Raw genomic sequence first — 13,981 nt, 5'->3', positions numbered from 1 at the left:
TTGGCGTCTTCTCACTGATGTGGTACCTTCGTCCTGCTCTCGTGTGGTGGTGGGCCTGGTGGTGATGGGTTAACGTGAAGTTTAACACGCTCTGCTTCAGTACAAGTCTCGCAAGGTTGTGAAGCTTGGGGTACAGTGTTTTCTAACATAGTCCACAGTAAACTGAGACACCGGCAACATGTTTAGACTGTGGCACTAATGTGTAAGAACAGTTTCAGCTGATGTTGTCCCATAAATCCTCATTTCTACTCTAACACTCCTGTCCCATGTAGCTCTGTTGCTTTTTAGTCATAGGTTTAGACAAAAGTCAACTAAACCCTAACAGGCTGAAGCTTCTCATGGGAAATCATAAGGCTGAGTTATTTTCTATTTATTTTTAAATTCATTTATTTATTTATTTACTTCAAGATGCACAAGCTGGTGAAGGCAGCCAGGGAGGGAACTAAAGATGGACTTGAGAAAACCAAAGCTGCGGTGAAGAAGGGGCGCTCCTTCATCAAAACCAAGTCGTTCTGTCAGGGTAAGTTATCCAGAAAAGACGGTCAGCCTTTGGATGTTCATGCCAAGTATTACCTCTTCTGTTTGTGTTTTAAGTAATTTCTTACTGTGGTCTAGTTGTCTTCAGTTTTTATTTATTTTATATTTTTTAGAGAGAAAGTCTACCTGTTTTGAGGACGAGTCTGAACTTTTTATTGAGGTGGACTGTTTCAATGTTGAGCCCGTTCTGGGTCCAACACCAGAAAGTCTTACGCAGCAGCAGGTAATGAACATTTAAGAGTTACATGAAGTACGGTAAACAGCTGGTAAGAGAATTCACAGCAACGCTTGAGGACCTATAACAACCTTTTTTTTTTTATTTACAGCTCATAAGAAGATGTATATTGGGCTCCATTTTAGAAAGTGAGAAAAACTATCTCGATGCACTCAAGAGGATATTAGAGGTGTGTGAGTAAGGCTAGCAAACATGTCAAATTAGTTAAGAAGTGGTGGTTATTAAACATCGTGCTGTCTGCTTTGTCAGCATTATGAGAAGCCCCTGTCCCAGATGGAGCCCAGGCTGCTCAGCGACAGGAAGCTGAAGATGGTCTTCTATCGTGTGCGTGAGATCCTGCAGTGCCACTTCCTGTTCCAGATCGCACTGGCGAGCCGGGTGGCTGAGTGGGACGGCCTGGAGATGATAGGGGACGTCTTTGTGGCATCGGTAAGCACACACTTTAATCTACAGATTAGTTGTGGTAACACTGATTTTTTTTTTTTTTTTTTTTTTACCACTTATGGTTAATGCTTAAAAAAGGAACTGGGAACTATAATGTGACTTCTGTTCCTGTTAAATATCACGTATTGACATGTTTCTAAATTTTCCAATCTTTATTTTCTGTACAGTTTTCCAAGTCCATGGTGCTTGACGCCTACAGCGAGTATGTGAACAACTTTAGCACTGCAATGGCAGTCGTAAGGAAGACGTGTGCCTCCAAACCTGGCTTCCTGGAGTTCCTTAAGGTTGGAAAGTCTCTTACTAAATGCAAAAATATTAATCTAACCCTGAAATTGAAGTGCAGAAATATGTGCTGTATATTAGTCTTTCATAAAGACTTTTTTTTTACCTTTAAAAAAAACATGTTTGTTTTTGCACATTTCTATGAAAAGTCTTAAACTTTTGTAACTATTTTTGTATTTAATTCTTTATTACAAAAATCTGCTATATGCATTGCTGCAATGTAGTAACGTGTCCTCATGTGCAGCATCGTCAAGAAGCCAGCGGTGACAGAATGACTCTTTATGGCCTGATGATGAAACCCATACAGAGATTCCCACAGTTTATTTTGCTCCTTCAGGTATGAAAATGTTTTACTGTAATTTCTTTTAATTAAAAAAAATCACAGCTATGTTGTATATAAACTCACCAGCAGAGGGAGTCTCATACTCAAAAATGAGGACCCTTGGTTTGAATCATCTGGGAAGCACCTCTGAAGTAAAATGGTTATTCTTTGAACTCTGCTTCCCTTTGCCCAGGATTTATCTGTGTCTCATGTCTGAAAATGTTGGAGTCTTTTAGTTTTAACTATTATTATATATATGAGCAGAGAAATAACTGCAGATTCATCAATGCTGCTAGAATAAACAATTACAAAAAGGCATTCCTCCATCAAATGCTTGAAATAATTGAGCAGAGTTACTGATATGCACAAAGCTGTTGCTTTGCTCGATTAATGCTGAATTTCTTGTCGTCTTTGTCAGGACATGCTGAAGAACACACCGGTGGGTCACGCAGACCGTCTGCCCCTCCAGATGGCTCTGACCGAGCTGGAGACGTTGGCTGAGAAGCTCAACGAGAGAAAGAGGGAAGCCGACCAGCGCTGTGAGATCCGTCACATTGCGAAGGCCGTGAACGAACGCTACCTTAACAAGGTCTGCACGTTTCACTGTAGGGCTGCATGTTTGTAATGTGAATTAATGGTGAAGGCACTTTGTGTGGCCTGTCATTTTGATTTGGCCAGATTTTCCTGTATTTATTGTTTAAGAGAGGAGAGTTTTATTTTTTATTTTTTAACTGATTGCTCATCAGGCTCTGGCTTTTCTCTTTGTCCTTTTGTGAAAGTAGCCATTCAAGCACTTGATCTTGAGTTCATATTCTGAGTATAGCAATGGACAACGTGTGCTTATACTCCAGCCATCCCACATTATAATTGTCTGTCTGTGCCACCTACTCCAGCTTTTGTGCTAACAGGTGCTTACAGGACTTCCTATGTGGGGCTGTAAAGTTTCGCTCTTTGTGGGCTTTAATTACTCTGAATCATACGTTTTAAATGCTTTCATCCAAAATGGGCACTTTCACAGAAGAGTTCCAGAAAACCTGTGGGAAGCAGGAGCCAGTACACCCTGACACAGTCCGATTATTCTTCATCCTCCATAGTTCCTCATTTCTATTCTGAGCTGCGTTTTTGTTCTTAAACAGATTTCATCAAACATTTTTGATTAAACTGACTTATTATCCTCGTCCCACAGCTGCTGAGTAATGGTAGTCGCTACCTGATTCGTTCAGACAACATGGTAGAGACGGTCTACAATGAGCGTGGTGAAATCATCAAAACCAAGGAGCGACGCCTCTTCCTCCTGAACGATGTGCTCATGTGCGCCACACCCAATATCCGGTAGGGCAGACCTCAACCCAAGCTTCTCATTAACCTTTAAACTTTCTCTTAGCGCATTTCTTGAGTGGATAACCCTGGAAATATATGCTGACTTGAACAAAAATGTGTTAATTTAGATTAGTGACATTTGCCTCTTTATATATCTTTTGCTTATTTATCTATTTCACACACAGCAGAGAAGACGAACCACGTTTTTTAACACCAAATTGCCTTTTTCACAACCTAACCTTCTTGATTTCTCTTACAGATGTCAGGATGGCAGTGGGAGTGGGAGTGGCAGTGGAAAAGCTCCGCTCGACCAGAAGTTCCTCCTGAAGTGGAGTGTGCCTCTGAGCTTCGTGGAGGTGCTGGAGTTCGGATCGAGCGAGGACATGGTCGACAGCAGCCGGTACCCGGCCCCTCACTCCGGGGAGAAGGTGGTCATCATCGCCAAGCCAAGTACGAAACAGTCTCACTGTAAATTGGTAAACCGTCATTTTTGATTACTGATAGCTGAGGATTTCCACAATCAAAATAAAACTATCTACTACAATCTGTCCACCCTTGCTACATAAAAAATAACAAATTCTGTGTGTCCTTCACAGCCCGTTCAGCCACTGAGTGTGCTTTTCCTTTCTTTTTTCTTTTTTTTTTTTTTTTCCTTTCTGCAGTCCTTTGGTCTGCTGGCTGCTGAGTCCGATGATTTCAGTTTTTCCACTGGGCTCTGCTCTGTCACAAACAGCTGCTCGGCCACTTTAAAAGCCTCCGATCAGACAAACGAGCACAAAGAGAGTATATGATTTCGTGGTCACAGCGCTGCAATTTTTTATTTTAGGAGTTGTTTTGCGTGTTTAAAGGTTTGTGTTGAAGTAGTCTTGGTCTTTCCCCGAGTTGTTGTGTGCTTTGATAATGCATTACGCCTGCTCTGTCAAATGGCTGGAGCGTTCAAGCAGAGGTCAAAGGCTCTCTCTTTTAGTTGCCAGTGGTTGCAGGCTGGAATTACTACTGCTAAATTACACACTGCACTCTGTAGCTCGGCCACACCTCCAGTTTTAATGGGGTTTTTTTTCTTTTTCTATAACCTAATATTTAGGCTTTTTGATGTCTATCTCATTCTGAACTTTTAAATGTTTCTGTATATTTAAATCTATTTGTTTGAATACTAAAAACCTTTGTTAATTTGTGTCAGAAATGAGCTCTTTTCATTTTACCTTTTCTCTTTAAGTCACATTTAGTGTGCTCACCCTTCACCGTCACGTGTTGGTTAGCTGCATCCTTCTGCCTTTATTTTTCTGAGTCAAATCAACAGTTCAGTCATTAGATGAGTGTATGATAACAGATGGCACACGCAGACCTGATCATCATCTGCTCTGACTTTAGGGTTTTAGAGCTAAGACTGCTCAACAGGTTCATTACCTCATTACTAACCTGACGGGATGACACAAGTGTAAATATGGTCTCCTTAAATGCCTCAAAAGGCCACATGGGTCTGAATGTTGGGTTGTGATCTAAAAGTTGCATTTATTTGCATTAGATTCTGTAGAAGTTGGTGTAATGATTTAATTTTAACATACCTTGACCATAAGTTATAAATCTCAGTTCATTTCAAACCAGCTTTAGTTTTCTGTGTGTGATAGAAATGTGCGTGTTGTCTAGTAATCTCTAACAAGTGGAAACAATGGTTTCTCTTCTGTTTGAGCCAAAAATGTCTCAGGCATCAGCCAAATAGAGGGCCTTGAAAGGTTTCTCCAGCATATGATGTCAACTCTTTGAACGTCTTTTTGTTTAGTTTATTTCTGCGCTCTGCAGATAAATGGACCACCGTGCAAACTGCTCATTTGCAGTTACATTTTCCTGCTGCTCTCACAGAAGTCCATAATTTGTGGATATATTGTTTGTTTTTTTGTCAAAGTTTTTTTTTGTTTTTGTTTTATTTTTTCAGGAATGACTAGCCTGGCTCTGATGCTCCCCGGACTGTTTTGTTTGCAGACTTGCTATTTGGCGCTTATACAAAGAGCCATTCAGAACGCTAGATCCAAGTTAAAACGGATTGCCCCGGGCCTGTCTAATCTCTGGGAATGGTCACTTTAGTGACTTTAACAATCGTATTTCTTATTTGTGTTAGCTCATTAAATAATATACAGCAAAAGATGGAATAAAACTTCACCTTTATGGACCTAAATTATGTCGTTTCAGCTAATTTACTGCGTAGAGCTCCATCATAAATACATCATCAGGCTTGTTGGTAAACAATTAATCAAGCTACATGTCTAATAAAATTCAAATCAACCCTTTAAACTTTGCTTTGTTCCAAACTTTGCAAACCATGTACGACCATTAATCTTCTGTTCTTCAGCAGTGCTATCATTACATTAATCAGTTATTATTACACAGCTCTGTTTTATTTGCTGCTGACTATAAATATATACACTATTGCAGCTGCCATCAATACATCATTCATGACCTGTTTATAGCCCCATGTCCACGTGCACTAGCAGGGGCTTTTCAGTTCTTATTAACAACAAAGCATTTCTCCAAGTGTGAGCAGGGTCTTGCTGACAAACTAAAGCTAGAAACGTGTTACTGTAATTATGTTGCGCCTACAATCTGACAAAAAGACCTTCGGTGGGGGTCTGGTCTGTATTAGTGTGAGGTTAAAGAAACCTAAATGTCAGTGGTAGATGACTATGATGAGGGGGAGAAAAAAGCAACAAGATAAGAGACTGAAGCCAAAAGGTTCTTTGGTGCTAAAGAACCTCCAGTGCACCTTCTTTATGCTCTCAAGCTTTTGTCTATTTATTTTTGCAGTTCTGTTGTTGGAGCCAGGTCTCATTCAGAAGTGGTGATGTTGTCGTCATTGTCTGTGTGATGTTCTTCATGGTTGTACTCAAATGTATAAACTTCTTCCTGTAGACCCACCACTTGCAGGATGTGCCATACGACTCTGGTTCAGTGTAAACTGTGCAGAAATTAAGTTAAACCTGATTTGTTCCTTTGAATGTATATTCTTGATTAAATGTGTGATATAAGGATAGAAGCAGAATGTTTGTGTGCTGTTTGTGTAAAACTTTACAGCATATTAGCTGTTCTCCTTATGCCACATGGAATCATCAGGTTAGATTTTTGTTTTTTATGAACAGTGACAGATGAGTACCTAGTAGCAGCACACACATGAAGTTTGAAAGGAGAACTCAAAGGGCGATTTTAAGCAAACGTGCGAAAACAAACTGGCCTCTGAAAGCTAACAGTACATATTAGTGTTCTTGTGAACAAAGAAAGACATGGATGAAAATCACTTGCACGTTTGCAGAGCTGTCAGGGCTGCCTGTGGGAAACCAGCTGATTGCTCTTTATTGATTTCTGTCCTTTTCCTAACTGCTGCTCTCATCAGACTGACCTTGCTCGTTGTTGTCGGTGTTTCCAACAGTTTTTGACTGAAATGCTAACAGTTAAAACTTTTAGATGTCACAGTAGTTCCTTGTTGCCAGTTTATTTTTTATGCTTTCACTCTGAACACAGAATTTGAATTTAAACAGCTGCTGAATTTAAACAGCTGCTGAATTTAAACAGCTGCTGAATTGCCAAAAACATTTTACCTGTTTGTGAAATTACACAAAAATTATTTTTATTTTTTTAAAAGATATGTGTTTCTTTGTAGACAAGCTGTACATGGGCCCCGGTCAGCTGTACCAAGACCTGCAGAACCTAATCCATGACCTCAGTTTGGTCAATCAGATCTCCACTATGATCAGCAACCTGAAAGGAAACTATCAGGTACTGTACACCTGCACTAAACACGTAAACATTAATTATTAATTAAAGTCACATCAGTGGAGTCAGTGGGTTAAAATAAGATTTATCACTTAAAGAATTCTCTAATAAATTTATACCAGTGAATAATTTTGTCTTCACTAAACTGGTGTCTCATGGGTTGTGATTTGGACCAATCAGGTCTGTTATATCAAGTGTCCACACAAGGCTGCCTGCATTACTGAAGCAGAGCTTTAGTTCTCGGAGCACAGCATGAGGATGTGAGGCTCTGTTCATGCTGTGCTGGTAGGTCTGTCAGAAGCAGGCTGGGAGGTAGACTGATGAAGAGGCTCTTGGAGAGACATGTGTCCGAATACGTGAAGCAGGGAATGGAGGTTAATGAAGAGACAAAGGGAAAGGAAAGAAACACTGCTGAGAGTTTCAAGGCTAAATTTCACTTCCTAAATTACACAGACGGCATTCTTATTCTAATCGAGGCTTTTATGTTTTTGAGGCCACACCAAGGGTCAGGATGTCACTAGTGATTTCTTTTTTAAGGCTAGATATTCTGTTACTTGTTTTTACTTGTTGTAGTTGGCCCTCTGTAGTCCTCAGTTGATCCACTGCCAGCCATGAAAAATCACTTTTGAAATTGTAGATTTTTTTTGTTGATTTTTACCAATTAATACTTTTTATGGTTGTAGTTTTTTGGTAATAATATGAAGATTTTATTTAAAAGGTCTAATTTTACACCCTGGAGCAAAATTATAGTACTAAATGCTGTTTACAGCCAAGATAATCTGAAACAATGCAACACAATCTCCATCTGCATGTTAACATTTATATACCAGGAACATCTGTTTTGTATTAACCAGCATTTATGAAAAGAAAAAAAAATCATAATCTGAATATATTTTGTCATAAACTATTAATGATAAGATCCTCCAGAATACCTTTTATTCACATCATTGTTTGTTTTCCCCCTCATATCTCCCTAAATTATTCTCTCCTCAATATTATGACTGTTTTCTTCAGATTTATTATAGTTCTCCGATATATTTTTCTGCGCAGAACGTGAATCCCACCGTGGCGCAGGATTGGGTATCAGGCCTCCAGAGGCTAATTCTGAAGAAGGAAGAGGAGATTAGGGCAGCTGACCGGTGCAGGATTCAACTCCAGCTTCCCAGCAAACAAGACAAGTCTGTTTCTTCTTTACACAAATAAATATACGTTTAACTTAATCTGAACTCTTATGCTAAACACAAACAACAACAGTCTCCTGTCTCAGCCTTCACCCCCCTAAAGTGTTTTGTTTATCCCAGGGTTATCTTTATCCCCTTTTACCCTCCTTTTCACCTTGTAGCTTCCCTGTATGCATTTGGCTTTATGAGAGAGAATTGGAGCACGTTTGGGATAAACCAGTTTCTCCACCAGCTCTAATCTGAGACGTGAATCACAAGAGAGGAAATGCACATCAGTGTTTACAACCAGAGTCTGCCCAGATGCTGAACACAAATATTCATGCTGCACATTACTATACTATTATAGACCCCACATGGTCCCTAAGGGTGCATCTTCTTTTGGCTCGTTCACATATTCAGTGACCAGAACTTGTCTTTTGATTCTTACTCTGTATTTGTCTTTCTCATTCCATCACTCATCTGTACTGCATTTTAACTGCTGAGATTATCCAAGGGTATGTTTGGAAACACAGCTGCTCCCCTCATTCCTCTCCTGATCCCTTCATTTCAAATCATAACATTTCTCAGCTTCAGCCATTGACTGCGGGGATGCATTCAAGACATCTGAACACACACAGCAGGCAAACATGGCTACACGGTGTCTGCACAAGCTGCTTATAGGAGTGATGATTGACATTGTCACATTTTTCTCCTCTGCATGGAGCTTTATCACCATGTGTATTGAGCTGAAAAAACCAAAGTTCTGGTAGATATCAGGAAACTGTTCAAATGTTTGTGACTCAAATGACAGTAGCCAAGATAATCTTGATTTTTCTCATCGTTTGTTTTTGTCTTTCTTTCTTTGGCAGGATGGGAAAACCAACATACTTCAGTGCAGTGTTCAATACACACAGCCCAGCAATTAAACAGTCATGGATCAGTAACTTACAGATGGCAAAGTTGGCTCTAGGTACAGTGCACTGACTGTCTGTCTGGATACTTCCACGTCTCATTTCCACATTATTTCCTATTCTGTCTGCATACAAATATTGTATGTTTATTTTGTTTTATTCATTATTCACAATAACCTTGTTTTGTTTTGCTAAATAACTTTTGGCTTCTAGTTGTTTGAATCCAACGAAAACACAAAAGTTGTGTCCCGGCTAATAAGTGAAATTCCTGAGTTGATAATTTAGGTTTTGCACTGTTACCCCATGGCGCTCTCTAACATAAAACGGATGACTGTGTTGTGTGCACAACTGAACTGTGCTATTTGTGTTTTTAAATCAGAGGAGGACAACCTGCAGGGCTGGTTCTTTGCAGATGATGATGGTAATCAAATCAAGAAGCAGAAACACCCTCTCCTGCTTCGACAGATGCCTGTGGTTATGTCAAAACTACAAGAGTTTAAGGTAAAGCAGTTTTCTTGTCTACAGCTTTAGATAGATGGACGGCTCATTTTGATGTATGATCTACACACAGTAAGTGAATTGTTGCTGTAGACTGTGTTAACACATCTTCAGGGAGGATTTCCTGATGAGCGAGCCAAGCTAATTGCTTTTCACACCTTTTCCTTTTCTGTTAATGTCATGTTTAACAGATTTAGCGTCCTAAAAAAGATGTCAGAATGATGGCTCGTTGTTGACATAATGATAATTATGTCCTTTAAAATCCTTCTATAATTTATTCAATGTAAAGTTTGCTGCTCAAAGCAAACCAAAGGTTATATTTTTTATATGAAGAAGTTATAAAATATAGTTTTTAAGCGTACTCTAAGTACAATAGTGTTTTTATTTTATGGTATCTGATTAAACTATAATCATATTATTGACGATCTAAGAGAACCCTGTTAACTCTTCATTACATATTCAGTTGACTGGTTAGCTCAGTTGGTTAGAGAGTAGATGGTAATAAAAGGCTGTGGGTTTGATACCCACAGGGGGTCCTAACATTTTTATTGGGGGGTGTGGGTGATGGAGAGAGTGATATACAACAAATGGCTGTAGGTTGGACTCAAACAGCCTCAGCTTAAATTTATGGGAGCACGCGCTTTACTGGGTGAGCTGGAGCGGCACCCCAGGCCCTTAAATTGTAAAGGTTAAAACCATCAATAATCCAGTGTGTGCTGCTCGCTCCCTTTCTCTTTGGTACGCTCATTCAAAGAGCCGAAGTAAAGAAAAAGATGCCTTTTAAATCTGTCAACGTGCAGATGAAATTGTTTTGCTAATTATAGTAGTCCTAATAATTAGCCAGAAAGACCCTTTTGATAACATGCCAAAATCAAACAAAAGTATCATCAAAATGTATTGTTTTCATGTCTATGACTTGGGTTCAACGCACTGAAAATATAAAAATGGATTGTTGCCAGTAGGAAGTTAATGGGATTCCTGGTTCCAATTCATTGAGCTCTTGTATGAGAAAAGTCATCACATGGAAACTCCAAATGCCAAGAGGCTGCAGTGTGCTGTGAGTTGCAGCTGAAATGTGTTTTTCACACATCCATTGTTTATGCTTTAAGATTTTAACACTGGAGCAAAATGAAAATCATACTTTCACAGATATTACACACTCGCCACGCAGCTGGTGTGAAGCTAGCCTTAAGTACACAACAGCTTCAGTCTGAATGTCTGCAGAGTGGCTTTTATTTTAACACGAGCACACTGTAGGTGTAAACTACTGATGTTACTGACTGTCGAAGGCAGCTTTACACTGGTTGCTGCTTTGCACCACAAACCTATAAGCTGTGAACTCATAGGATGCCTTTTTTGTGAGAAAGTTTGAGGAACCTATGTGTTCATGCCAAAGCTAGAAACTTTAGTTGTTCAGACTGCAGGTACAATCTCTCACAGGTCGGTGATCTGTGGAATGAAGTCAGATCTCATTATAGATACCTTGACCATCGCTGACTGTTGATACACAGGAAGTTAGAGCCTGGAGCTAACAATCCAAAGTTTGTGATTTAATCCCTGACTCCGTCCGCTAGTTTTGAGATGAGTAATTTGTTGCATTGAACAGAATCGGTACATGTAGACACATGTAAAATGATCTCACTTGAAGAGACTTTTTAATTTTATTAACCTTTTACAGTTGACTCGGCCTAGAAACCAGAAACCTATGTTTTTTGGGGGGGGGTTTGTGATTTTGTTGTGGCGACTCAAATCATCGATTCATCTGACATTTTCCTTTTTCCTCATTTGTTTGTGTTCCTGTTTTTTGGCAGGTGGAATGTGCTGTTCACAATCCAGAGCCCCACGTTAACACGGAGACCACGGCTGACACTCCTGTCGTGGGCCACGGATGTGTCTGGGTGAGAGATAAAATAAAAGAGATGGATAAAGTAACGTGGTCTCGCATGGAAAACGCAATTAGGTCTTCATGTTGACGTTTTCTGTGCAGTGCCCTCCTGCTAGCAGTTTTAAATCTGCCACTAGCTTTATAATGAGTTAAGCAAAAAGCTGTATGTTCTCTTTATCTCTGTTCAGGTTGCAAGTTGCACCAACCAGATGGGTCAAATAGCCATAGTGGCCATGCAGAACTCCAGCCCTAAAGTGACAGAGTGTTTCAATGTGGAGTCTCGAATCCTCTGCATGGCCTACGTCCCAACAGAACACCTTCATGAGAACGGTGAAAAGGTCCCAGAGAACAGCCATGTTCTCCACGCAAAGACAACTAATAACCCCACTGTGTGTTTAGGCATGGAGGAGGGCAGGTACAGATACACAAATAGGAACTAATCAACAAATGTAGGAAGTCTTTTTGACAAATTCAAATTAGTCAAAGCAGTCTTAGAATAAGTGCATCTTGATCATTTGTTAGATTTCAAATGACTCTTGAAGTGTTAAATTGTAAAATTTTAAATGATATGATGTAAAATGTCTGTCAAATACAAAATAATCACTAAATGTAGCTTTTCATTGTCTTGTATTTACTTGCAGAATGTTAAATGACAGCATCCAGACAAGTCTTTACTAACCGTTGTCCTTGTATTGATCATATGTTTCCTCCGTTCAGCATCATTGTGTATAAGAGCAGCCAGCGATCCAAGAAGGTGCGTCTGCAGCATTTCTTCACCCCAGACAAGTCTACGGTCACCAGCCTGGTCTATAAAAGCCACTGTCTCTACGCCGGCCTGGTTAATGGCTCCGTGGCCATTTATTCCAAATCACAAGGTGTGTTTTTAAAAAGCGGAAGGGATACTTTTTTTTTAATTTGTGAAAGCTTTATTTTCTATTCTTTAAATTCTGAGTTATTTGACTGAAACTTTGACTGAAAGGCCATTTGCATGAATGAGAGCAGCTTTGTTGAATTGTTGTACCAACTTCTATCTCAGTGGTATATTTTATAACAATAAAAGACAGTTTGGTGCTTAAAAGTTTCGTGGTTTACTGACAGCTTGTTAGTTGGCAGTACAGAATCCAAGGCGTTTCCATCAGCGTGTAGTTTGAGGTCAGAGGGCTGCTCTGCTGTATGCTTAGCCTCCGTTTCCATTTGCTTTGTTGTCTGGGAGAAGCCGCTATGTTAGCTGTGACCTATTTAATGTTTCTCCTCTTTTGCTTCCGAGTACAGACTCCATACTCTCGGCCAAACACTTCCCACATTTTTTTTTTTTTTTTCACATTTTCGGCTTTGTTCCATCTGTCATTTGCTTGCAAAGTGATGCAGACTGTGTTTGCCTGGGATTCCGTATCCCTGTTTCTCTGCAGTGAGAAAAGATTAGCTTAATTTTTTAATGTGAGGAAGGTGAATCTCGTTATTCTTGGCTGTTAAGTATAAATCCTTTTATCACTATCCTGTATTTTCCCTCTTGCAAAATGAAAGTCAGTCTTTAGATTATAGTTCTTGCTGGGTTTAAGTCTATCTGTCAGGTTTGCATGCACTGGATAGTAATAAAAAACCTAGACTTTTAGAATCTGGATGATGGCCTCCGGACAGAAAACATGAAGGAAAACTAGTCTTGCTCCTCCTCCTGTCAAGGTGCAGTTTGTCAGGAAGGAACGTCCGGGGTGTACGCAATTGTTCTGGAATGTTTTTGGACAAACTCTTATACCTTGTTTGGTGGGTATGTCAGGTTTTCCTTGTTTTATAGTCTCCACATTAGTTGGTAAACAGCTGCATGGTGTGTTGCTGTATGTCTGGAACATGATGCTGTCATGAATCATGCCGCGTACTTTAAAAACTGCTTTCTTGATGTTGTAATGCTGCTCGAGTGCTTTGTCACTGCCTGTTCGGAATTGGCATTTCAGCAGAGCCACGGGTTACCTTTCTGAGATCAGCAGAACTGGGCCGAGCTGATCAGAGAGCACCCTCGAATTTGATAGACAAAATGTCACGACCAACTGAGCAGACAGAAATCTTGCTTTGCCTTTAATGCCTTCAGTGCTACGTTTCTGAAGCTGCATGGGAAACGTGACCCCGCTGTTGGTGCAGCGTTTCTTGAGCTAGCAGCCTAGTTCTGCCATGTTTGCTGTTTCCGAAGTGAATGACTGTGTGAGAAATGGAAAAATGAGGAGGCAGTGATGCAGCAGAAGTCACACCAGTCAGAAATCTGAGCATGAACTTTATTCTCTAATCAGCCATCCTGTACCGTCAGTGTTTTCCTGTAGAATAAATTACACATAATTAGTTGTGATATTTAAAAAAAATAAAATAAAAAAGACAAACCAGAGAAATTGCATTTTCTTTAAAAAATGCAGTGTTGATGCATTGGAGTGGTATTTTGCTTTTATCTAAATAACATTTGGGTTGAAATGTCATTAATTATCCAACAACTAGTTAATTTACCAACAAGTCCTTAACTGTGTTTATTCCTCTCATCATGGACAACAAGTCCTGTGAATTTGGAGACATTTGTTCTTTTTTTGCAAAAGTTACCAGGGGGGGAACCAAATATTTCAGCCGTCTGAAATTATTAGTTCCCCC

At 39.8% G+C, this 13,981-nt stretch overlaps 1 protein-coding gene across 3 annotated transcripts in view; it reads left to right on the top strand.

The window, feature by feature from the left end:
- The window catches only part of arhgef10 (Rho guanine nucleotide exchange factor (GEF) 10), a 39,773-nt gene that overhangs the window by 14,913 nt on the left and 10,879 nt on the right, over positions 1-13,981 (top strand). For all 3 annotated transcript variants that reach the window (XM_017418809.3, XM_017418800.3, XM_017418792.3), the window contains 16 exons: positions 409-520; positions 651-760; positions 864-941; positions 1,022-1,201; positions 1,384-1,500; positions 1,743-1,835; positions 2,239-2,409; positions 3,007-3,152; positions 3,400-3,590; positions 6,790-6,905; positions 7,953-8,080; positions 8,932-9,032; positions 9,353-9,474; positions 11,283-11,369; positions 11,545-11,771; positions 12,074-12,231. In XM_017418809.3, the coding sequence (XP_017274298.1) occupies positions 409-520; positions 651-760; positions 864-941; positions 1,022-1,201; positions 1,384-1,500; positions 1,743-1,835; positions 2,239-2,409; positions 3,007-3,152; positions 3,400-3,590; positions 6,790-6,905; positions 7,953-8,080; positions 8,932-9,032; positions 9,353-9,474; positions 11,283-11,369; positions 11,545-11,771; positions 12,074-12,231 (2,137 nt within the window). The remainder of the gene's footprint in view (positions 1-408; positions 521-650; positions 761-863; positions 942-1,021; positions 1,202-1,383; positions 1,501-1,742; positions 1,836-2,238; positions 2,410-3,006; positions 3,153-3,399; positions 3,591-6,789; positions 6,906-7,952; positions 8,081-8,931; positions 9,033-9,352; positions 9,475-11,282; positions 11,370-11,544; positions 11,772-12,073; positions 12,232-13,981) is intronic.

The sequence above is a fragment of the Kryptolebias marmoratus genome, linkage group LG10 (assembly GCF_001649575.2).
Source record: "Kryptolebias marmoratus isolate JLee-2015 linkage group LG10, ASM164957v2, whole genome shotgun sequence".
Classification (NCBI taxonomy): domain Eukaryota; kingdom Metazoa; phylum Chordata; class Actinopteri; order Cyprinodontiformes; family Rivulidae; genus Kryptolebias; species Kryptolebias marmoratus.
This window is presented reverse-complemented; position numbering and strand designations above follow the sequence as displayed.